General features: G+C 42.1%; 1 protein-coding gene across 5 annotated transcripts; it reads left to right on the top strand.

The window, feature by feature from the left end:
- The first annotated feature begins 4,751 nt into the window (after positions 1–4,751).
- Positions 4,752–24,383, top strand: pde7a (phosphodiesterase 7A). 5 transcript variants are annotated; one of them, XM_030769550.1, is made up of 14 exons: positions 4,752–4,889; positions 17,700–17,760; positions 19,190–19,222; positions 19,857–19,946; positions 20,813–20,964; positions 21,203–21,266; positions 21,564–21,659; positions 22,028–22,128; positions 22,299–22,430; positions 22,655–22,746; positions 23,181–23,325; positions 23,615–23,711; positions 23,858–23,938; positions 24,121–24,383. In XM_030769550.1, the coding sequence occupies exons 1-14, from the start codon at positions 4,752–4,754 to the stop codon at positions 24,354–24,356; spliced, it is 1,518 nt and encodes a 505-aa protein (XP_030625410.1). In that variant the 3' UTR covers positions 24,357–24,383. The 5 variants fall into 5 exon arrangements, with proteins under 5 accessions (XP_030625410.1, XP_030625407.1, XP_030625406.1 ...); XM_030769547.1 differs by having other exon boundaries at positions 19,857–19,950; positions 20,784–20,964; XM_030769546.1 differs by having other exon boundaries at positions 19,148–19,222.
- The last annotated feature ends 1,215 nt before the right edge of the window (positions 24,384–25,598 follow it).

The raw sequence follows: 25,598 nt of genomic DNA, 5'->3' as shown, positions 1-25,598 counted from the left end.
ATTTCACGACCTGATGTCTTATCCGCAGACAATATAACTGTTTTGGCTTCCTTAAGTCTTAATATTTATAAATTTTGTACCAAGAGGGATATAACATCGTCCTGTTCGCTTCTGTGATTCTCACGTCACCTCATTGTAATTTGTCTGTGATGTAGCAGTCATTCTATTCTTGATATATCAGTTAAGACCTGGCAGAGTGTGTAACTGAGATCTGTACAAAGCCACGACTTCAGAAACAATATTTTAACGTGACTTCGGGCAAGTCTTGATCACCTCTGTTCTCTTTCAAAATAATTTCAGACTTTAAATGGATCCCAAAGCATTAAATATTTAATTAACTGAAATGAAACCACGACAGAAACTGCCTATCATTTATCAATATCAGGATGCTTTGTGCCTGTAAAACCAAAGACACAATAACGGTATATCGGAACATATATATCCCATGGAATGTCTCTCGTTTCCTACCTGTTAAACAGCACAGACCCCAAACTTCAGTCCTCTCCCAGCCAAGGTAGACAGGTCAATGGAGTCGGGTTGCTCCTCTATAGGTGAGTAGATCACAGGAGAAATGAATTATGCATGCAGACAGTCATGAGCTCAGGTAACTTAGGACACCCTAACATGGTTGCCAACAGGCTTGATTGGGTTTCAGTAACGATGGTCTTTGAGCTATACGATTGGAGACCTTAGTGTATTGGTTGACAACTGTGTCTGCATAGGTTCTGATATGTCTGTAAAGTTATATAGTTATGTCATTAGGCCGTAACATATGGGTCTTCATGTCCATGTCTTGAAGAAACCAAGGCCATATAGTGGTGGTTCAGGATACATTTCAATTCTCTTAGTTTAGCCCAAGAACTTGGTAATGTGGTTTTATTTGTCAGACAATGGTACAATAGCACCATCTTGTGGATATGAGGTGCTGGGCAGTTTTAAAATGAATCTTCTTTCTTTCTTTCTTGAAAGAAAGACAACGGCATTTTTCCCTCATACATTACATAACCTACATACACATAGTCTACTCAGAGGACAGCAGATGGTAAAAGTACTGTTATCAGAGTTTAATGTCCATTGCTGTTCCTCTGGAGTAGAAGCAGACAGTTAACAATTTTTGTCATTTTGTCATTTAGGGAGTTCTGTTAAGTAAGAGCCTGGTTTTGACTATGTTTTCTTCTCAATCAACGCAAAAATCTATATTTGGATATCATTCATAACAGAGCATACTCTTTAGCATGAGCTATTGTGTCTCCATGTCGTTTTCAAGACTTCAAGAGTGAACATCGGCCTCAATTCTCAATTAATGATCACATGTTCCTTTTTGTGATTACATGTGCTTTGCATTGGTTACATTACAAATGCGGCTATATTACTCTTCACAAGTTTTTCAGTCACGCAGTACAACTGACAGGTTTAGTCAAATGCTTATATGATGTGACCACAAGGTGGCGACAAAACACAGGAGTCTGTCATCTCAAGGCTTCAGATCTCTTCCAATTCACATTCAGTTCCCATTACCTCAAGAGAATTTCAAAGTTTAAAAATGATTTTGTTTTGATTATTTGAAGAGCAAGTTAAACAGAATTATGCAACTAACAGCTTAGTCAGTTTGAAATGAGAACAAAAAGACATCAACAGAATGAAAACTAAAAAAAAAACAAAACAAAAAACTAAGTAGGATATGAAAATACAGTAGCTTTAATAGACAACACCTACGTAATGCATCAGAAATGCACTTTTCCCACCTTATTCAGTTTCAGTTTAAATAAACATTGGTAACAAACATGTTTTTTGTATGAATACCCCATTAAACATGAAAACCTTGCACAATGAAAGTTTTTGAGATGGGGATTTTGTGAATTACTATCTGAGAGGACCCTCATGGAGTATGCAACTGCTTATGGAGAACAGGAGTATCAATTGCACTTCCCAGCTTATGTGGTCCCTGGTTGACTAGAGGATATACAGGCAGGATTGCAAGTGGATACCTTGGATCTCTGGGGGAATTAGCAGGTGTGCTGCTTACCTTCTCTCATCGTAACCAGTCTCCTCTAGGTCCCCTCTGGAGACCGAACCCGCAAAGCTTGTCTGCCAGGGGAACAGTGTGTACGGCAAACAGAGAGTGAGAAACAAATCATTAATGAAATGGTTTCCTCTTAGTCAGGAAATGAAAGGTGTCCCAAATGAGCATCACAGATGGGCAATAGCTTAAAATGGAGAGTTATAGCAGTCCATAGTATTGGGGGGGGGGGGGGGGGGGGGGGGGGGGTAATTTTATGTAGCTGCACTACAACAAATGTCTATCAAAAATCAGTTTTGAGTAAAGCCAGTAAAATGAGACATTTTCAAATATCTGTTAATTGAGCTGAAACAGGTTACCCGTTCATTGCCCCTCTACCCCTACAGAGTGGCTACATTTTGGACTTGACAACCAACAAAGACCTGCTTACTGTCCCAGAATATTTGGCAAAACAATTTTGCTCATTCAATCAAAGTTTCAATTTAAAATGATCATTCTAAACATGTTGATGCACTGAAAATGATAAAGGTCATCAAGTTCTATACAACTTGTTGAACAAATATACCCCCCCCCCCCCGCCCTCCACTGTTACAAAATGTCCGCAGTCATTCTACATTCTGTGTTGCTTATTTACCTTTTTAAATTAAAGAAGCTGCACTGTACACATAAACTGTAGATAACAGGGGAGCATTGTTATACAACCCACAACGACAGAGTTTATGTTCTTCAGAACTCCTGTCACTCTTCATGAAGAAGAAGGAGAAACTGTGCAATGTGCATGATCTACCTTTTTTTGCCATGTTATCGGAAAAGGCACAGGACTTTCAGGCAAGGATTTGGTTTAGAAGGATTGTATTCAATGCAATGAAGAGAGAAGGGTGGGGGCAGTCATTATACCCATTACTGGCCTACTGCCTTACCGTTGCCATGGTGCAGTACCCTATTGTCATCCAGGTCTCCAGCGATTCAAATTAAAACATCTGTATACGTTCCAAAGCAACGTTTCTTTCCTACCGTATGATCAAACGGTTGATTTAGAATGTCACTGGGTGGTAAGCTATTAAACCAGAGGGAAATTTTGACAAAGACGTGCGGCTTTGCCAAGTCTAACATGTACAGGCATTAAATACATAAAATGATGTGCCTTTAAAAATGCATGAAATCCTCTACATTGTACAGAGTTTAATTGGTTCCGTATAGAACTGTTGTACAGTTAATAAATGATTTATTGTATGTACCAAAGCTTACTGCATTACATTTTAATGCGTAACGTGAAATTTCCCTCCCAAGTATGGAATAGATAATTGGCTACTACGCAGTGGGCCTAGCGTTTCATCAAATCCAAAGTCTTATCCGGCATTACAAGACTTTGGTCAGTTTTTAAACGTCTTAAACATTTTTCCTCACGCAGCATCTTTGGACTCTAGATACTCCTGGTAACGTTTAGCTGCAACAGACAAGACGGAAACTTTAAGTAAGTAAAAAATATTTTCACTCAGTGTATATGCACTATTTCTGCTCATCATTTAAGGCAGTTAGCTGAGTCTCACTGCTCAAGCACAACTGGATGACTCATGCAAGAAAGGTAATCACTAGCAATGATGTAGCCCGGCTGCAGGGCAAACCCCGTTGTGGTGGAATACCCTTGTTGAGGTCCGTGCTATCGGTGAACGACTGCATAAATCAGTCTCGGAATCGCCCTGAACGTTAAACCAATAGAATACGGTGTTTCAAACGAGGACTGTAAATCTAACCAATCAGATTAACCGTGACATAGATAGTGGCGCAGCTATAGGCTGAGACAAACAAGGACGTTTGTGAGCGCTTCAACAGCCCCATCTCTGGCAGGTGGTGCATGTTCGGAAACAGCTTGAGCTTGCAATGTTTAGGAAGATAGCTAGCTAGGTAGTCACATGTTATCAGCGTAATTCGTTTCACAATTTGTTTTTCTTTTTTAATATTGTTCAACTGTATGTGCCAATACACGCGCAGCTCTGTAACTGGACATGGTTTTGCTTTGCCCAAGCCACTTTCTGTTTCAAATACACTGCTGCATTGAGTGAGCTCGATGCGTGCTGAATTACGGGTGCTATCTGTGCCTGCATTGAGAAAAAAGGGACTGAATTCATGTTAATAGTTTATCTGCAAGCACAGCAGACCTTGAATGAAAACCGTCGAACCTCTCTAAAGGCAAGTTCCTATACGTTTCAACGCAGGATTTGTATTACATTATTTTTCAAGCATCGATATCGCTTTGAAGTGGTCATGTCTTTTGTTTTTATTTGGAGACATACTGCGGAGCCATTTCACGATGAAGCAAGACTGAACGGATTTTAAAAAATGAGGAAGCATTTTTTAAAAGATAGTAAAAAGATAGAGGCCTCATCGTCTATAGGCCCAGGTCTGGATGAAAAAAGGGGAAAAGGGGGTAACGAGCCTGATGACTAAAAATCGAGTAAAATGGAACACCAGACATGCGGACAGAGAATCATGGACAATGTGTCAAAGACGGAGATGTGTGCAAGTTTGAGGTTGATCCGAACAAAATGAAGTTCTTTGTTTCTTGAACATAAAAAAACTGATTTTTTTTTTTGCAATTAAGGAAGATTTACGCTTTAGAGGCTTGCAAACAACACTCAAATTCCATGCAATTTCCTCAACAATTTTAATTAATTATTTTTTGCTTTTTTTAATTTGATTTTTGATCTGGATCCAGCGCTGATATTGTTCAATGGAAGTATGTTATCAGTTACCGGTTTTGCCTCTAGACAGGCCGGTTCCCAAGCACGTTCTAAGCCGGAGGGGAGCTATCAGCTTCAGCTCCAGCTCCTCTTTATTCGGTGCTCCCGACCCCAGACAGCTGTCACAGGTAAAAACCATTATTATCGTTTTCTTTGTTTGATAACTGAGCCATATTTTCATCTGTTGGAGAGCTACGACTGTGTAGGGTCCGAGGTGCTTTGCCTATCTATGTAGCCTAACAGCTTTGTGAATGAAGAGAATTAGCAACTTACACGGAGATATTTCTCCTTAAATGTCATCATTGATATAATACAAAATTACACAGAGCATGTTCTGGTTCAGCACCCATGACTGATTGCTCTTCCAAACGTGACTACTACACTCTCTCACGACTCGTTGGGAACTGTTGCAAATGTAGTGCCCAGCCTTGTTGAATTTCAGAATCAGCCGTTTTACAACTTGTTACTTGTATCCAGCGTTAAACATCATATTCGATCCATTGTGAACAGGTGGTAGAAAATGCAACAAGGTTGATGATGGATTGATAGATTAAAAGTTTGATGACTTCTTCTACCATATACATGCTTGCAAAACAATCATTAGTACTTCTGTTTTGACGGTAAAACCGCACGGGGAAGCCTGGCACATTCCCCAGAGTAGATTCAGAGGAATTTATTCGTTCCCATTAATCCCAATACTAACAATGTTTGGCTATTTTTTCTGTATTGCGGTAGACAAAGTATGTTTGGTAGTGCAGTGTGATATTTGCAAAGGTTCAGATGTGAGTATGAATGAGTTTTATTTCCGTTCATCATGCTTGCATTTGCTTTGTTTGTGTTAAGTCTAAAGCAAATGTGTTTTGGTAGTGCAAAGGTATTTCTCTTCAAGCTCTGTATGGTCTTTTCAACTCAGCCCATTGGCCACACAGCACACCAGTCCTCCGGCGTTTAGAGCCCTGCGTTATGAGGTGGCTGTTTCAAAATAAGGGTCATGTCACCAAGCAACAGCTTGTATTGGCAGGTACCACCGTTGTTTTTCAGACTACTGCTTTCTGTCTTAGTTTGGCACTTTTTATTGCAGTAACTAAAGTAACTAAAACATAGCATGCAAGTTTAGCAGTCAAACTGCATTCATAAGAAATGATTGTTTTAAAAGCCTTACTGTTACGGGCTAAAATGAATCACAAACAACAGAAAAGTAATTTGGTCACTGTTAGATGAGAGTACAAAGAATAGTTCACACTTATTAGTCATACATTAAAAATTTCTTTCACTTATTAGTCATATATTAGGCAATTTTTCCACTGACTCAACATACAATGTGCGCGTTATGAGTTAAAAAAAACCAAACTTGCTTGACCAAAACTCAACTGTGAACATTTCCCTTAGTTTCAGCTAAATTCCATAGTACAAGTTGTACAAAATGATGTTTAGTTTAATTACGTAACGGTTAGAATCTGTCTCTTGATGAATCAAATGGAACTCGTGAGACTTAGCTGTGTTGCTTTTTTTTTTTTTTTTTTTTCTTTCGGTGCTCTTCTTTATTGTCATTTTATTCAGTTCATGTCTTTAGGATCAGCATGTGTATTCAGTGGCACATAACACCCTGGTGGTGCTGCATTATGGGATTGTAGCACAAAGCACAGAGCCTGACAAAGTGTTTTCTGGCCAGAGTGCCTGGCCTGTTAATGAAAAAAAAAAAAAAAAAGGGAATGCCTCCAAGGCTTTCCCTGGCTTTTAACTGGAATTTTATCACTGGATGGAATGCGGGATAGTCCGGAGTAGCTCCCTGGGCCTCGGTCCGGACTCGTCCCTTTGCCTTTGAGGTGCTTCCATACGGAAGTGATGCGTGAGAGAGGATTGTATGTTGGTGGAGGGGCCTGTTGACTGGACGCACATTAAGTGCCCTGTTCTTGAGCATTGCACTGTGACCACCTTCAATGCAGCCACTTAGACAGGGCTGTCATGGACAGACAGACAGACAGACAGACAGACCAGTACTGCATACAAAAAGCACTTAGGCATAGCATTGTGTTTGATCATAGTGTCTTATGTGCGTTCATTTTGAATCAGAGGAATCACCTGTGTCTTCTGCTTTTGGACAGGATATCACCCCGAGGTCTGATGGCCTTCATTTTTAAGCAAAATGTTTACTTGTCGCAAGTTAAATACGCAAAAAGGTAGAATCTAGCATCCGTAGTTCCCGACCTGATGCGGGCCCGTGCAACTTCATTTTTGTAGACATTGTATTTTTCAGTCTCCACGGTCATAAAACGTGAGTGACTATTGCAGTGCTTGTGTTTGAGTGTGTCTGTGTGTGTGTGTGTGGCCATAAAGAGTGTGAGTGATTGTTGCAGTGTTTGTGTGTGTGTGTGTGTGTGTGTGTGGTTGTTCCACGCTGCTATGTTTGTTGGAGCAGGGTCAGGCTACCGTGCAGGAGGAGGCAGTTAAACATGTGCCTGTGCTCTGGGGGCAGTGGTTTGGCAAGCTGCCAGTATCACAGATGGCCAGGGTTTTCTCTCTCTCTCTCTCTCTCTCTCTCTCTTGCTCTCCCTCACTCATTCTCTTACTATTTCTCTGTTGTCCATACAATCATCCATTCTCATTTTCCTTCCTTCTTCTCTGTATCCATTTGACCCTCCCCCCCCCCCCCTTCTGTTTTTCTCAAACATCATTTCTCCAAATGAAGACATCCCGTAAGTAGAGGGCGTGTGGTATTACGTTATCAGTAACAGCAGGGCAAAAGTGGAGGGTTCATGAAAAGATCACAGCCAAACATTCAACAACTGTGTGTGTGTGTGTGTGTGCGCGCGCGTGTGTGTGTGTCTGTCTGTCAATACATTCGCACATTCAGGGGGCTGCTATTTGTCTTTGTGAATGTATGACCTTATTCTGTTTATTGACTTTTGATAATTTTGTTTATGCAGTCTTTGGTGATCTAGAATTGACAATGAAAAGAAAATCTGGCAGAGTTTACTGTTAAGACAATGGTCCTCCTGTGGACTCTTGTTAAATTTCTCCTTTGTACGGGATGACTTTAATTAATTGCGGGCATTGTTTATTTTCCCAGTCCACTTCAGAGTCCCCAGAGTTCTGCTTTTTAAGTCCATATTTTCCTTTTTCTGCCATTTAGGTGGAGCTGATATTTGCCGGGCACGTATCGCGAAAACTTCCTGTTGTGCAGGGGCAAGAAGCAGACTGTGCCACCTGAATCACGTGTTTGTTTGTTTTTTTTTTGATAGTGAATCACGCAGAAATGTTGCAGAGATACAATTCTCTTTAAATCTGATTTTACCGCATCGGTTCAATCTCGTAGCATTTTAACGCTGACTCTAAGAACCATCATTCTCAGAACGTCGCGTGCACATCGCAGCAGGACGTTATGCCCTTTAATACTATTCGAGGAGTAACGCCAGCATATCGCTTTTCCCTCTGCTGACATCACACCAGCCTCTCCACTATTTAGCGTAACTTCATTTCAATGGGGGTGAGGAGATGATAGCATTCACCAAGATAATATCGTAGAATGAGAATGTAGACAAGTATCTGAAATGTCAAATATTCACTATTGTGTTCCCAAATGCAAGAAGAAGAAGAAGAACTTTTGGAGATTGGAGACCAAATTTCTAAATGGTTTGGAGGTCGAGGGCAGGGAGAGATGATAGAGTTTTGTTGTTTTTTTGTTTTTTTTGAAGGCGTTTGTTTATCTTAACTGAAGCGATAAGGTTTTCATGCAGTGTTTTTTTGGATTGACGTAGTTTCAGGATGTGGTTAGAATGCTGAAGGAGCTGTTCAGGCTTTAGTGTTTCACAACTTGCTGGTGTGTAACCCCTGCTCTGTTGGCTCCACTCTGCTTACACCCACACAAACAGCTCTCAGAGTCAGCCCTGCATTACTTAACAAGCGTTTGCAGTAGCTAACGTTGAATTTCAGTTAAACCTCAAAACAAAAAAACATTCAAAGATGTTTATGCAGACCTTTGAGCTAACCTTAATTCCTTTTTAATATTAAAGCTGGTGGGGTTGTAAAATGAAAATGTCAGTAAACTCATAAAGATATGTCGATTGTCTTCCTGCATTTAGTTGATTTGAGAGTGATACCGGCTATCTGATTTACTGCTGCTGAGTTGTATATTTTTAGGCTTGAAGGTTACTTGTACTGTAATGACCTTTCATTAAATGGTTCCTTTGTGTCAGTCTCATCTAGAGTATGTAAATGATAGAGACATTTTAAAAAAGTTTGTTGAAAGAATGCTGTACCATCTCAGTCAAATCCTAGCTGTCATACTGGATGACTGATGTCCCATAGTAGGGCTGCTCTAATCTGAGCATTGAATGTTCTTTCAATTACGTTTTCCCAGATGATATTGGAGGATGATTGTAGCTATACTGTCAAATGTAAAGCAGGTTTGAAATACTTTTGAATCTAGTGGCTTTAAATAACAGTAATGTGAATGAGAGTGCAGAATTCGCCCGACAAATGCAAACTCTATCATTTTTTGTGTCTATGTATGTCTCTCTCCATAAGTGGGAGCGCCGTTCATAACGGCAATTTAAAAAAAAAAAAAAAAATGAAGGGCATGTTGTAAAGTCATCGCCCTGACAACTATCGGAGCAACAGCAACAAACAACAGTCTTCATCACCGATACCTCATGACCTTCTGTCAAACTGGAGGAAGGACAGTATTAATTATCATAATGATAATGATCCTAACCATCAGGCCCAGCGCTGATGATGCAGTGCTGAGAATGTGCAGCGTGATGGTTCATTGTTTCGTTGTGATTTTAATCTGAATTGAGGATTAAATCACAATTGTCGTTATAAAGGCTGTGTTTGCGTGGATACTCTGACATACCTTTAGAAATCTTGCAGTTATGAGCTTTAGTGTTCTGGCCTACAGTGTGGACCCCACTTGTTGTATCCTTGACCATTAGTCATCAAAACAAACCAACCAACCAACCAACCCTCATCATAGTTCAGCAAAGAGGGGTTGAGTATATCATTTTCCTACCAAATATGAAAAGAACATTTCAAAATAGATATTCAAATAAATGAATGACTATGAAATTTTGACTTTGAATGTCACATAGGAAGTTCTGGTAAAAGTGATAGCCATAACTAAATATGGAGGCCTCCTGTGGACAAAGTAGCGAAAAGAAGGAAGTGTTGTTGTATAAGTCTACCTCAGAAAACTACTGAGAAGATGCTAGTTACTTAGCCAAACCTGATTATCTGATTTTCCTCAACGCTGGGGCTTGAATCCAAGTTCAGCCCCCCTCCTTACTCTTTTTATCACTGGTTGTTGAATGGATTGTGCAATTCATTTGCCATGATTCATTACACCTTACCCCCAGGGTGAAGGGAGGATGACCTTTGGTCCCTAAGGACTGTGAGTCATGTATCTCTGAGCTACATGCACACTGATGGGTCTCATATTCAAAAAATGTTATTCAGCATGTGCCCCCAGCTAATCCCAAGTCTGCCACAACTGCTGAAAGTTTATTCACTCAGCCAAAGTCAGACTAAAGTGTTTGAATGGCATTGCCTAAATTTGAGAATACATGCGGTTTCGAAAGTTCTAGAACAATCTCAAGACTAAGCTACTGAAAAGTATGTCCCTCAATGACATCTACGGGCTTAAACCACAAGACTTACACATCAGAAATATATTTGCTTTGTCATCTTAGGGTCGTGCTATTGTGACAGAATGCAAATGTTCTTGTGGAAAACTGTGCCTTTGCAACGGAATGCAAATATTCTTGTGAGGGAATGCAAAACCATTTCCTTATTTATTTTATTTTATAAACCCCTGGGTCGGGGGGAGTTGATAGGGGGGAGGCCTGGGTGAATTCATAGATTCTCAAGTGTGCCCATATGAAAACAGAGAGTGCAGGTTGACTAAGTGCGTGCGTGTGCGTGTGTGTGCGTGCGTGTGTGTGCGTGCGTGTGTGTGCGTGTGTGTGTGTGTATGTGTATGTGTGCGTGTGTGTGCGTGTGCGTGTGCGTGTGTGTGTGTGTGTTGGGTGGGGGTTTATGTGAACGGCAGTGTGCCTGCCCATATCACCTGCGCTATAAAAACAAGTTTATGACCTGGGCGCTAGCTTCCCCGTTATCCCGCATCACACAGCATGGGGTTGTAACTCATGAGGAAGCTTTGAATTTATGATCCCTCACCAAGCCCCAGTCCTTTAATCTCTGTTTTTTAGAGACACGGAATGGATAAGAATTAATGGGAATTCATCTGGCTTCCTCTTTTGTTTGCTGGTAATATTGCAAGCTTCTTTTCCGCCTTTTAACTTGACTGCTATCAGACAAGAGGGGAAAACAACACATAACTGTAAATAAATTGACTGTTATAAAAAAAAAAAAAAAGAAGCACTACAGATGTGCTTGGCGGGGGGGGGAGGGGGGGTAAACCCTGTTGTACACCCAGAATTACCTCAGACTGCCCTCTGTCTTTTATCAGCTGCATTTTTAACCAACAACAGGTGAATGTATGGTCCAGTATTCAGGATTCAGCCAGTGAATTATGCACTCTGAATGACTGCACTCAAATGCAATTGCAAGTAATGACTTGAAACCACTAATTTTACTTCACCTGCTCTCCACAGACAGAGAGTTACTCAGGGTTTGAAAAAAAAAAAAAAAAGCTTTTTCAGATGAGGACACGAACTTAGGTAATGCATTAGAGTTCTGTGGAGCTGCTCTGACTGTGTTTTACCATGGTCAGCATGTCAGTGCTGTAAGAGCTGACAGTAAGTTTGAGGTTGGCTGTAGCTCATTGAGGGTGTTGTATGCCAAGAGGGTCATGACTTTGGCACAAACTGGCTAAACACTGACCTCGCGTGTTACCACGACAGTAATCACACGGCAACCAGCCTGCAAGTACAGACGCTGGACGAATGACAAAAAAAAAAAGCTCACTCATTCACCAAAAAGTCCTCAACTGAATTGGATTTCCTGCCTTAAAAAGTACGCTGTCCAGGGAACCATTTCACATTTGAAACACGACCAGTGTTTTGAAAAGTCTGGCTGGTTCTTGTGGTTACTCCTTTGTACAGCTGCACTTAGCTTTCTTCTACAGGACCAATAATTCCCAGGCATCTGTGTTAGGGGGGGAGGTTATCAGATGTCTCCCTGAGAGGGTTCTGGTCTTGGGCCTTCTCGTGGTTGAATGAAAGGACCCTTAAGGAGACACACATTAGACCGCAGCTCCCATGTTGATTGTTTTTTTTTTCCTTTTGTTGGGGCGAACTGGGAGCTGGACGGAGGTACTGGAACCCCCGTAGGACTCGAATCACGTACTCCGTCATCGCACGCCTGGATGTAGCCCAGGGATTTGCAGCTGCCAAGCTCATCTCAGCCCGGTCAATTTAAACCGCATGTTCTCAGCTGCGCCTCTCCAACTCTCACAGCTACCCAAGGAGCGAGAGCCTCTCCATGGGACAGACATGTGACCCTTCAGGTCCCACGGCAGAGCTTGTGTGTCATTAAGTAATCATTTTACAAACACGCTTGAATGAGCAAGAAAAAAGAAAATTTTTGAAAGGGAGCCTGTTTGTTTTTGGAACCGTTGGAGGGCTTTTCCAGTTAAGAACATAACTGTTAATTTTTTTTTTTTTATATATTATTTATTTATTTATTTATTTTTGCTTCCCTGGATATCATATCAGTGCATATCATATCAGTCTATATCAATATTATACCGTCATTGTGTAAACTTCATGCGCTCCTAGTGTATGTGTGTGGAAAAACTGGTGTGGTAAACTGTGAAACACTGCAGAGTCTTTGTGTGTGTTCAGAACTGTGGTCTGCTTCTCTTGCCATGCTGCTATTTGTGGCAATGCTCCTCCACAGTTATAAGCGGTGATGTCAATGCTCTAAAGGGCCAAATTTGGTCTGAGGGAGTGTGTTTGTTACACACCTGCTCTTAAACAAGACTGTTTTCAAGGGGCTCTGCTGCGAACTGTGTTTTTCATTTTTTTTTAAACTCTTCCATTATCATCTGATAATAACCAATACAAACACGCTGTAGTGGAAAATAGACCCAGTAAGTTTTTCATATGTACTTTGCTGTATATGAATATTAAGCGTGTTCATCTGAACCTGGATTGATCCATATGTCAGAGAGATCAAAGAGCTTGTTTAGCATACCTTAAACGACAACACGACTACGCTTCTGCGTTTCTATGCCCTTACACTCCGTGATACGACCATATCAGATCTCCATTTAGTAATGGAATTTAAGCTGAATGTGAAACAGAGGCATTGCTGTACGTATTCTCACTTGGATCAGAACTGTAGCAGCAGTTGCCTCCGAGGTTACGCCGCAAATGAAAAATAAATACGCTACATGTTCCCGAGCCCACATCTTTAATTATGTAGGCATGGTGGTGGTGGTGCTGCTGGTGTTTTATTTAGTAAATAAAGTGTACAGTCTACAGTCAGCCTTTGCTGATAAGGAGACGCTAGCATGCTCTGTCTCTGCCAGCCCCTCCCACCATGTGCGTCAGTAGTGCCGTAAGCCTGGTTGACTGTCGCCAAGTGGCTGTAGGGGAGTATGCGTGTATGTGCGGTGAGAGAGTGAAAGAGAGAGAGAGAGAGAGATAGAGGGTGTGTTGATCAGGGTTAACACTGGCGGCCCGTATGTGTGCTTCCATGGCGCCTGTCGCATGATTGTGTGGTCAGGTGACGGCAGCACGACTAAGACAGCTGCACTAAGCTCAGCGTGTACTCTTGTCTAGGGGCCTTGAGCTGGCCTCTGCCTATACACAGACACACATACACAGAGGAAATCACAAAGCAAAAGCAACCACTTACACACGCACACACACACACACACACACACACACCAAACAGAGCGACACCCGCATTTAAACAAAGACTATGATTCACTCTGTCTGCAAGGTCTAATGGGAATAGTTCTGATTTGGACAGTAATTGTGATTCTCGTCAGATGGATTTTCGCTAAGGTAGGTTCGCCAATATGTACTATATGTCATCAGCTTTGGCTTTACGCACACTGGATATCATTGGAACACGCTGTTATCTTTGACGAGTACTGGCTGTCTTTTTGTCAGTGAACAACATTAACAGGACACACACACACACACACACACACACAGAGCAGTCTGTATGGCCACATTGCAGTGTTTTTGTGAAAGGTTTCAGCTAACCATTTTGGCATTTAGTCTGGTTGTACACTGCTGGGAACATTTGTTATTTCAGTGCACTTTTAATCGATTGTACAGTCAGTCTGAGAGGATACCCCTCCCACCCTGTTTGATACTAATCTACTGTGTCTCTCTTTCCTTTGGTTTGTGCTATGGCAGTCACCTTGGAATAACAGTTGGATTTTCCATTAGATTTTTATCTCGAATGCCAGCACCTGTGCTTTATATGTGTCTGTCAGTGGTGTGTCACGAACCTGCTCAAGTTATATGTTTGATGTTAATGTTCTGAAACCCATCTCCACTATCTCTGAGGAAAATGCTATTAGAAGGCTTGGACTTGAACAAGTAGGTTGCGTGAGTTGTCCAGGGATACGCGGTTGCTTAACATAAGACAGTCTGTAGCTACCGAATGTGTGTGTAGTGAATGGACTGATTTTGGCTTTAAGAATTGGTAGTTAGGCTAACAAAACATAAGTCTATATTTGGGGGGGGGGGGGGGGGGGGGGGATTGAGGACACACTATTCTACGTGATGTTTCGGAACTATTTGTACCTTTCGTTTTCTGGACGCGTGTGGGAGAAATCACTTCAGATCTGTTTTATTTCTGTCTGTGAACAGATAAGAAGAGATGACATTCAGGTTCTGCGGAATCTCTAGCAACTTTTAATAAGAGTGAAGCAAGCTCATTGGCTGTTGGACGTCTCACGTTGATATTTCTAGAGGAGACACAAACATGAAAAACATGAAACATTACATGCTTTGGTGAAACTACTCATATTGAAACTCTGTATCATGCGAAGCTGTTTTGTATCAACATATGTGTGGGATTCTCAGATATGACTCTCTCTTCTATAAAAAAAAAAAAGGCGAGAAAATGCTACGTCACAGCATAATGTATTTCTGAGCTTCAGTCAGATGACACAAAATGTACCATCGACAGGTGATTTTGTAATTTCGTCACATGCCGTTCTGAGATGCCAGAGATTTTAATCAACCACACCGAAGACCTGAAGTGAACCACTAAAGTCGGACTACTCTTTCCATTTCTGTCATCCTTCTATTACTTTTTGCTTAGGCTCTGGCTTGGTAAAGCCGCCCTCTTTGTGTATTGACTCAGGTCTTTCCCTCTTCAAACGACCCTTTAGCATGTTTCACATTTAGACGTTATGCCAACAGTGGGAAAGAAGGTCTGTAATGTAGCATTAAACTAACTTGTTCAAATAGACCCCTTAAAGCATAGGTAAGATTCCTCGCGAGTGTGTAAAGAGACGGTCGTCCCGCTTTCCTTTCCATTACAGTGTTCTTAGGTCCCGAGTCCTATGGTCGCTGAAACTTTGCGACGTAACTGGAACTTTGTAGCTAAGGGCCGCTTTGATGTAGGGGGGCGATTTTGAAGACTACGTTCGTACTTAGAACGGGCTCCTGTAGATTTCCTCACTGGTTTCCAATTGTATTTCTGGACATTTTCGACAACACGCCAATACTCTGAATGTCATAGGTGAGGCTTTACAAAATCAGAACACAAACCCCACGGTGATGATTCTCACTCACGGCTCAACGATGAAACAGGCTGTTCTCCGGATTTCGACCCTGCGCTAATTCCACGCTTGTGCGGTGGTGCCAGTGCCAACCGTGTGCTGTGCCCATATGGGCATGGCAGCATGGCTCGTCATGCTCTGCATAGTTCCCCCGGTAGAAATTACTCATACGCTAAACACCAGTGATGTGTGTAAACAGAACGCTTGTTGATACTAAAATACTGCCGTGCTGATCTCCGGTGACTCAGTGTGCGCTTGACTTGCCCTGTTTTAAAACCGAAGCTTTATGAAGATTGCCGATACGAAATATCACACAGGGTTACTCTATGGTACAATTCGTGTTAGTAAAGAGCGAATACGCCTAAGTGTTTGTTTCTGCTAAGCAGTTTTTTTGTGTTGAGTTTTTGAGACGGATAATTAACTGGTGGCACATAGAGCTATCGGATTGGACTAACTGACTGTAGAGGGGCTTTCAGTGGTGAAACATCTTGACACAGTTACCTTTCCAGTGAAACAAAAAAGCATCTCTCTCTCTCTCTCTCTCTCTCTCTCTCTCCCTCTCCCTCAATTTTTCTGAGGCGTGATAAACGCGCGTTGTGTGGGTTGTATTTGTGTTAAAATCATTTCTCGCAGTTTGAGTTCACAGTGTTCCTTTTCTGTGTGCGAAAGAAGTGCATTGCTTCAAAGTGTTTTGTAATTTTATTCGAGAGAGGCCCAGAGGGGGAGGAGGATTGATAATGGATAAAAATCAAGTATGCAAATTGGTTCAGTCCATTGACGTCATGGTCTGAATTGTATGCCATCTGGGGACATCCCGGCCTGCCATCTGAACGCGGCGCTGGAGGGAAGTGCGTGTATATGCGTGCGAGTATGTGTGCATGTCTGTGTGTGTGTGTCTGAGTGTCTGAGTGTATATGTGTGTTATGGATAAGTTGATGGAGACGTGAGCCAGGGCAGGGCATGCCTAGTCCTGTGGCGACTGTGATGTTTTTTCCCCCCCATCCGTTTTTTCTTTTTTGTTTTTTTTCCCCTCTCTTCCTACCATCCGGAGAGCATAGACGGGATCTCCTAGACTTGAGTCCTCAAGTGGCGATGTGTCCCTGCGTCTGTGTTCATGTGTGTCTCTGCGTGCGTTTGCACATTCGTTTTAGTGAATAGCAGAGACAGGAAGAGAAAGAGAGTATGTGCCTGTGTGTGTGTGTGCGCGTGTGTGTGTGCTTGCGTGCGTGTGTGTGTGATCTGTATGTTGCATAAAAATAAGTGTACGACCACATTGCATTGCCACACTAATCCTGACAAAGACGGTGATAACGTGTTCAGTTAGGGATACCTGTCGTTTTTCCTCTCTCTTTCTCTCTCGCTGGTAATGATGTCAGAATAATTGTCGAGCCATACCTGCACTGAGTCTGTGTGGACACGCACAGGTCTCTAGGGTGCAGAGTGTGTGAGAGGCCACTGGCTCCAGTTCAGAGCCCCTGTCAGTTCCCCACTCACCCCTACTGTGTTTATCGCGTGCCGGGTAAGCTTTGGAAGCAACAGCGTGATTCTCCCTTCTTGCATTAATCGCCAGATGGCTTGGAGTAGTAACATAACGCACAGGAGAACAGATTACACGAGAGAGAGAGAGTGAGAGAGAGAGAGAATGAGTGAGAGAGAGAGAGAATGAGTGAGAGCAAGAGAGAGAGAGAGAGACACACACACACTTTAATTCAGTGTGTTAGGGAGACTGTATCTGTGAGTTATGGTTATATGTTTGGTCTTCCACCATGTGTGTTTTTCTCACATGGTCATGGTGTGAGCGTGTGTTTGCTTAAGAGCCAGGGACTGAGTTGTCGTTCATACGACGGCCGCTCCGAGACACCGCAGAGAAACATTTCAATTCCTCTGTTTACTTCATCAATCAATGAGTTTCTCAACCCTTGTTGTGTGTTTGAGCTTTGAAGCTTATTGTTCATGAAGCTGCTAGTTAATATCTTTGTAATGGCTTTGCAAGATAAAGTATCTTCTTATTTCAAGTCATCTTTGCGTTTTTTTTTTTCCCCCTCTCCTTCTTATGCATAGTGATCTGTAATCCAAGATGATCATGGCAAAGTACTGTAGTTAAACAATAAGTCATTGATCCATCTTTTTTTTTTTTCTCTATGTAACATTTTAACTGGATGTTCAGTCTGCCAGATATTTCAAACTAACAAGTGTCTTGTCTTTTTTTCCTTCTTTTCTTCCACAGAGACGTGGAGCAATCTCCTATGACAGCTCTGATCAAACCGCTCTGTACATTCGTATGTTAGGTAAGGAACGCTTTCGTATGTCCTCACATCACACAGTCATCTCAATACACACGCTGACCAAACGAAACCAGAAAGCGAAGCGTAATCACCCTATCTTTTTATTTTTTCTTGTGCTCGAAGTTATTGAGCAAGCCGCCACATTACACAACAGATTGTGTAACAATGAGAAAAGATGGAGATACAGCTCCGTCAATCATGAGAACTCGGATAATCTCATCACTACAAACAGCCTGACTCATGTCTCCACCGGGAAGTATTTAGCATTTCTTTGAATTTGCTTTGTATAGATTGAATTTGGTCTCCCAACTGCAGGTTTGCTTTGGCTTGAGCAGTTTGGGGATTTTTTTTTTTTTTTTTTTAGTTTACCATTCAAAATAGGAGCTATCTGTTTAGAAACTGGTCTGTGATCTTTAGAGTGAGGAAGTCCATATGTGGAGACCAATCTTAGGTTATTTATTACTACGAGTTATGTGTAGAGGCGCTCATTTTAAGGCCAGTTGTACACAAGGGCAGTTATATCCATTGTGTTGAAATTGCTCTTGATCTGAAACACAATTTAACTTCCACAATGAGTATTATTTTTTTTCTTTTGTCAAATAATCAAATAATGTTCAGAACTCTGAAATATCATCCAGAAACACTGTTTGAAAACCCTTTCCTTAAGCATGTAGCCAAACTCAACAAACTCTGTCCTAATACTCAATAACATTTTTTTTTTTTTTTTGCTTTTAAGGGTTTGCCAATCAAATCAATCAAAAGTGCTCTTGTGCTTCCAGCTGTTATGCTCTGTTAAAGTCTTTACCTTAAGCGAACGAGACAGCGCACACTCTCGTGGGTTTTTTTTTTTTTTATATAATTCCTTTTCCCCCCCTAAAACTATTAAAACCGTTCGACTCAAAGGCGCACTATATGCTTTTGTCAGGGGCACCTGCAGTGTAATCTGTCCTTTTTTTTTCTTTTTTTTTTCCTCAACTGAGGGCTTTAGTTATTCTTTATGGGAGAGAGGCAAGTGTAAGTGGGACTGTGGAGGACAGGTCACACTGTTAATGAAATGACTCAAAATAACAGCTGCCGCTGTGAAAAAAGAAAAAAAAAAAGAGAGAGAGAGAGAGAGAGAGAGAGAAAGGAGAAGAAAAAAACCCGCTTTAGTTACATAAGCGGGAACACACGGCTTTTTTTTTTCTTTTTTTTTTTTTTTTTTTTTTTTGCTTCTCAATCTCGGCAGATTCATTCCTACTGCATGTCCAAGTAGCTTCAGTCTGGTATTTAGTGTGTGGTACTTCCGTTGCATGCGTGACGTGTGCTACAACACTACGTACATTCCCGTCCAATCTACTGAATGCTGTTACACTCATGTCTGTCATGTTTGATTAATTCTTTTTTCTAGTGTTTTATGTAATTGTAATTCACAGTTTTGATATTTTGATAGGGGCTTGTGTAATATTCAAACAGCTGTTTTCAAGTAAGTAATGTACTGGTGGGAGGCAGTTTTTTTTATTTATTTTATTTATCTATTTTTATTTATTTATTTATCTATCTATACATTTGTACTTAATATTTAATGCACATAAACACCAATCAGTAGTGACTGACATGTTGGAGGCTGCCATTACTCAGTAGAAGTCTATGCGATTTATTTTCCTCCCACAGTCTCATGAAAAGGCCTATTGAATGAGTATTAACAGATGTGACTTGAGAGCTTTGGCCAGCCTCATTGAAGTCCTTCTGATTTCCTCTTCATTCTGTCCGGGGCTGAAACACAAGCTTGTCTTTCTTTTCCTCGTCCCCGCTCTCGCTCATTGGCAGTCTGAATACTAATGCCTAGTTGTCCCGGCATGGCGTTGCATGCTCATCTGTCCCATGCGCCCCCCTCCCCCAACCCCACCCCCTTTCCGTTCGGCTGTGTGTATGCGCGCACGTGCGTGCGCTTTGTGTGTGTGTGTGTGTGTCTGTATGCTGTCTGTCCCTCATTTGCCAGGCCCAAAAAAAAAACAAAAAACAAAAACAAAAAAAAAAAACCCTGTTCCTTGGGTCAAAACACAAGCTGTGTGTTAGCCAACAAATCTCTTGAGGACCTCTGTGTTGATGCCTTCTAGGAGATGTGAGAGTAAGGAGCCAGGTAGGCTTTGAACCAGAACGAAGAGGCTCACACCCGTACCTGTGTATCGATTTCCGGACCTTGCACTGTAAGTACGAAAGAGAAAGACCTCCCGAGCATTACACCCGCAGTCAGAATAGCCAGTGTATAACCCTGAACACTCTTCTTGCACAAGCTCGTAATTATGGCAAATGTACGTTTTGTTCAAACACGTTTTAAGATGCTTGTTCTGTGCTAAAACAGCAGGGACATTTACAGAAGTAACTTCGTAGACAGATGTAAACACCAAGAACAGGAGAAGGTTTTTTTCCGTTAGCCGGCATTGGGTAGCAGTCCTTCTTTTTTTTTTTGAAAGGGCTTTTCTGGAGTGTTCTGGCATGGCCTTTTCAGTGAGGCATGGCAGGTGGGCACACAGAGAGCAGGGCTATGATTGTTGTGCCCAAGCGGAGGGCTTAATGTGGGCTGCATTGTCAGCGCTCCTCCCCGTTACCCTCAGGCTCTGAGAGGATACACTGTTCCCACACAGGAATGCACCGTTAATCAATCACTTCCCTCAGTTCATTTCTGGGCCCCCCCTTTTTCACCTCACACATTTTTAGAACATTACAGAGTCAACTTTGGGAAATTCCTGTCATATTGGTTCTTTTTTTTTCGTAAGCGCTGTTTTCAGCGACGGATTCCCTCATCCGTTTAATAAAGGCATGTCCGTTGTTTGGCCTGGAGTGAATAAACGCATCAGCATGCTTGTATGGTGACCCAGGAATGAACGACTGGTCGTTTGAGCATAAAACATTATTTAGACACGAATCAAATACAGTTAGCGACGAAACCCGAACGGTTAAGTTGTTCTTTGTTCGAAAGAATTTGATGATCTGCATAGGGCACCAACTTCAGGAGCTGTAAGAGCGTTTGCAGAACTCTACAGCAGAGATTGTGTTTCCTCTCTGTCCGTAGCCCATGCTGAGTCTACAGGAACTCTACCAACGCGGAGAATCCGCAGGCTTTTCAGCTTCCAACGACACCTGCACTCCTCACGCCTGCTGCGTGGCACACCCCACCAAAATCCCCTCCACATCCTGGATGAAGACTACTCTGGCCAAGCCAAGGTCTGCAGGCCTCCACAGCCTCACCGTGCCACTATCTTAGCATGCATTAAGGAAGAACTCTAGTGAGATAACAGAGTTAAACCCGACTGTTCTCTGCTCCGGGAACTGTTAGTTTCTTTTGACATGCACGATCTTGGTTTTTCTGCAGTTTGTTTGTGCTGGTTTTTTGTTTTAGTTTAGAAATGTTTGTGTGTCTTTTCATTTTGACGCTTACTTGTTCTGTTCTCTTTTTTCGCAGTGTATGCTGGAAAAAGTTGGAAGCTGGAATTTTGACATTTTCCTCTTCGACAGGCTTACAAACGGTACATGTTTGAAATTGTCTGCGGAAAGCATTTAAGATGTTCCACTCGTGGAGTGAATCAGAACAGATTCCCTTGCATCGCGCCGGTATTCCCCTCTCCCGGGTCACGGTGCGGTAAACAGAACATGACTGGTGTTTCCGCTCGTGTTTTTTTTTTTGCGGTCAACGCTTCCATCTGGTGGTCGCGTTTTTTGTTTGTGGTACAGAACTCACCATCTGACCGTGTGTCTTTATTTGGTGTGTAAGCAGAACACGCGAATGGTCATCTCTGACCCGTATCCTCTTCTCTTGTTTTTAGGAAACGCTCTGATCACGTTGACGTTTCATCTGATAAATCACTATGGCTTAATTGAGCTCTTCCAATTAGACATGGTGAAAGTTCATCGGTTTTTAGGTAACACTTTCAATTTTTGTTCAAATCATTTTTTTAAGTGATTTTCTTTGAATGCTCTCCCCCCCCCCCCCCCCCCCCCCCCCCGATATGATAAACACATTCTGTTTGGGTATGTGACACGGGCTGTTAAACCGAATTAATTATACAGTATTTCTAAATCCAGGGATTACTCTTTTCCACTGCATTATGGATGAGCCTCAGGTGGATAGAATGAGAAATGCATGATGTCATTCTTTTGAGTTTATTTATTTATTCCTCATGAATAGTTTAAATATTGTGTTTATCAAAACTGAAAAGGGTGGTGCAGTTTAAACCACGAACAATAGACTCTTTTAGTAATTTGTGTGTTTTTGTCCTTGTGGTTTTAGTTATGGTTCAAGAAGACTATCACAATCAGAACCCTTACCATAACGCAGTTCACGCTGCCGACGTGACACAGGCTATGCACTGTTATCTGAAAGAACCCAAGGTGATAGAAACAATTTTGCTTGTCAGTGTTTTTTTTTGTGTGTGTGTGTGTGTGTGTGTGTGTGTGTGTGTGTATCTGTGCTGAGATATTTAACTGTTTTTCATTCAGTGCTTGAGCTTTTAAGAGAACTTATTTGTGTGTGTGTGTGTGTGTGTGTGTGTTTTGTGTAGCTCTCTAAGTCGCTCACGTCCTGTGACATCCTCCTGGGTCTGCTGGCTGCAGCGACCCATGACCTGGACCACCCTGGAGTTAATCAGCCTTTCCTCATCAAGACCAACCATCATCTAGCAGCTTTGTACAGGGTGAGAGAAACAACCAGCTTCCATACGCTCAAAGCCCCAAATCATGACTGAGACCACCTAGACACCTCACACCATTCACTCTCCTAAAGCTTGAATTGTCTCACACTTAAAGAGAGGGTCAATTTTGGGGGAGGGTTTGGGGAGGATTTTAATATGTTTCACTGAGGCATTTCACATTGTGTGTGCGCGCGTGTGTGTGTGGGTGTGGGTGTGTGTGGGTGCAGAATACCTCAGTTTTGGAGAATCACCACTGGAGGTCTGCAGTGGGTCTGCTAAGAGAGACAGAGCTCTTCTCTCACCTGCCTGCAGAGGACGGGTCAGTCTCCATTCTTTTCTGTGTCACACCCTTAGGCTGTCTCTCTTATTTTATTAATGAATGCAATACAACACAGAATGTATGAGTAGCAGAGCTAATTGAAAGTAAAGATGTGAGCAGGTGTATTGATGGTTCATCACTAATAGAGCACAGGGCACCCAGTGCTGTTGTTACTTTACAACTGTTGGCATGACTTCCCTTAAAACAATAAAGCAGCTCTCTGGTAATAAAAGACCACCAGACTTTTTTTTTTGTCAGGAGCAATGGAGTTGTAAGCAACAAGTCACTCATCTTTCTCTCTCTCTCTCTCCCTCTCTCTCTCTCTCTCCCTCTCTCTCTCTCTCTCTCCCTCTCCCTCTCTCTCTCTCCCTCTCTCTCTCCCTCTCTCTCTCTCTCTCTCTCTCTCCCCCTGTCTCTCTCTCTCTCATGGTCAGACTGAACCTGGAGAGGCAGCTGGGCTCGCTGATCCTGGCCACAGACATCAGCAGGCAGAATGAATACTTGTCCAAGTTCAGGACCCATTTAGATCAGGACGACCTGTGCCTGGGCAATGCGGCACATCGCCACTTTGTCCTGCAGGTGGGCAAACATTACACTCACACGTTAAACGCATGTATAGACTGTAAGTCTGAGTGGGTGTAATATTTTACAAGAGAAAAAAAAATACTCTCTTAGTTTAATAGGTAAACTTACAAGTCAATCAAAAAAAAAAAAACAGTACTTTCATACCTAAGCAATAGAACAGCCTCTGATTACATTTCCCATGTTTGTACATTGTATACTTCAACTTATTGGTGGTCGGTTATGTATTAGTTAGTTGTTTTAAGTTGCTAAAGTTTGTGTGTGTGTGTTCATTCTCTGTGTGCAGATGGCTCTGAAGTGTGCAGATATCTGTAACCCCTGCAGACCATGGGAGCTCAGCAAACAGTGGAGTGAGAAAGTCACAGAGGAGTTCTTCCACCAAGGTCATTTTTCTTTCTCCCAACGTCACAAAAAGGCAGCCTAGGCCTCCTATTCATCACGAGCGTTCCTGTCATTCAAAGCGCACGTTTCACTTTTATGCCTTCTTCTGTGGATTATTGTTAACGTCGGCCTTGTCTTCTGTGATTAGGTGACATTGAAAAGAAGCACAAACTTGAAGTCAGCCCGCTGTGCGACAGCGAGACAAACACGATTGGAAACGTTCAGATCGGTAAGCTCCAAACGTCCTTGCACGCTCGAGAGCCCTGGATGATATTCCGACCGGTAAAACAACGCCACAGACTCGGAGAAATGTGCTTTCAAGTCATCTGTCGGTGATTGAAAAAGTTGCCTCGTTTTCCCCTCTACTCTCTCTCCCTCCTACTCTCTCTCTCTCTCGCTCTCTCGTACTAGGTTTCATGACGTACGTGGTGGAGCCTCTGTTTGTTGAGTGGGCCCGTTTCTCTGACACGTGCCTCTCTCAGACGATGCTGGGTCACCTGGGCCTGAACAAGGCCAGCTGGTGCAGCCTGCTCCCCGAGGCTGGGGGAAGCTCAGAGGAGCCAGAGCCGGAAGCCGAAGCAGAACCGGCCCCAGCCGCAGAGGAAGCCAACTCTAGAGCCTTACCTCAGGGAAGCCAAACGTCCTGACATTCCCATCAGAACCCGAGGGAAGAGGGACCCAATGCTACTGCCCCACCCAGCCCAACACCTTCTGCCATGCTTTAGTTTCATTCCCCCAGTGCGCCCCCCCCCCAATCATATGTCAAAACAAGCACTCGTTTATTTTATTTATTTATTTTAATCCCTTTATCCCCTTGACATAGAGCAATACATAGATACCTCATTTGGCTACTGCTGTAATTTTTTTTTTTTTTTAGTTTTTTTCTTTTAATTAGCTTATTTTATTTATTTGACCGTTTTTCTTTTTTTTTTTTTTTTTTTGTTTTGTTTTTTTTTGTTGTTGGGGTTGTAGATTTTTTGGGGAAAAGAGAGGGGGCATTACGATTTGAACACCACCGTTTTGATTAGAGAAACCGCAAGGGATTGCATGAGACAAAATGATACTCCCTTTTTTGGGTTGTTAAGTGCCATTCTCAGACATTCAAATTTTACTGAAAGCGAGTTGAAGAAAAAGAAAAGAAACAAAAAATGAAAAAAAAAAAAAAAACCACGAGTATTCATAAGAGAGGTTTCACAACTGCACCAAGAGACTAGTGTGTGAGTGTTGTGTATGTATGTATGTGCGTGTGTTTGTATGTGTGTGTGTGTGTGTGTGTCAAAGCATTTGCAATGAATCTTCCTCCTTATGTACAAAAAAAAAAACAAAACAAAAAAAAAAAAAAACTACAAAAAACAAAATGTGACAAGCCCGGTCCTCTTGCTGCCTCTATGAAGACTGTTTACAGATCTGTCTTATCCTTGTCATTGTTATAAAAAAAAAATGAATCATGTTGGTTCTGTGATTTTTTTTGCCTTCAAGCACAGATGTGAAGAACCACTTATACATTTTTCTGAACTGTTGTCCTACTGCTGATGATGTACTGAACAAAACCATTGAGACTGCAGCTCAGTCAGTCTGACACACCAGATGCCATACAAACGCCATTTGTGCTCCGCTGTATATAATTTTATACATATATATATATATATATATATATATATATATATATTTCTCTCCCTGCTGTCAAGGTGAGAACAGTGTGACTGGAACACGCAGCTTTTACTCTGAAAGGACCAGAGACTGACACTCTTCCTCTCCCCTGCATTAAATGACTAGTTTACGTCACGAAGTTGAAGGAACAGCGGCTCTTCGAACGACGGCAAAAAGTAGAGACGACCGCCTTTGCACCCTGGTACAAGCACCCTCTTACAGGACATGTAGCTGTCCAG

The sequence above is a fragment of the Chanos chanos genome, chromosome 3 (genome assembly GCF_902362185.1).
Source record: "Chanos chanos chromosome 3, fChaCha1.1, whole genome shotgun sequence".
NCBI classification, from domain to species: Eukaryota; Metazoa; Chordata; class Actinopteri; order Gonorynchiformes; family Chanidae; genus Chanos; species Chanos chanos.
The sequence above is the reverse complement of the archived record's forward strand: the minus strand, read 5'-3'. Positions and strand labels throughout refer to the sequence as shown.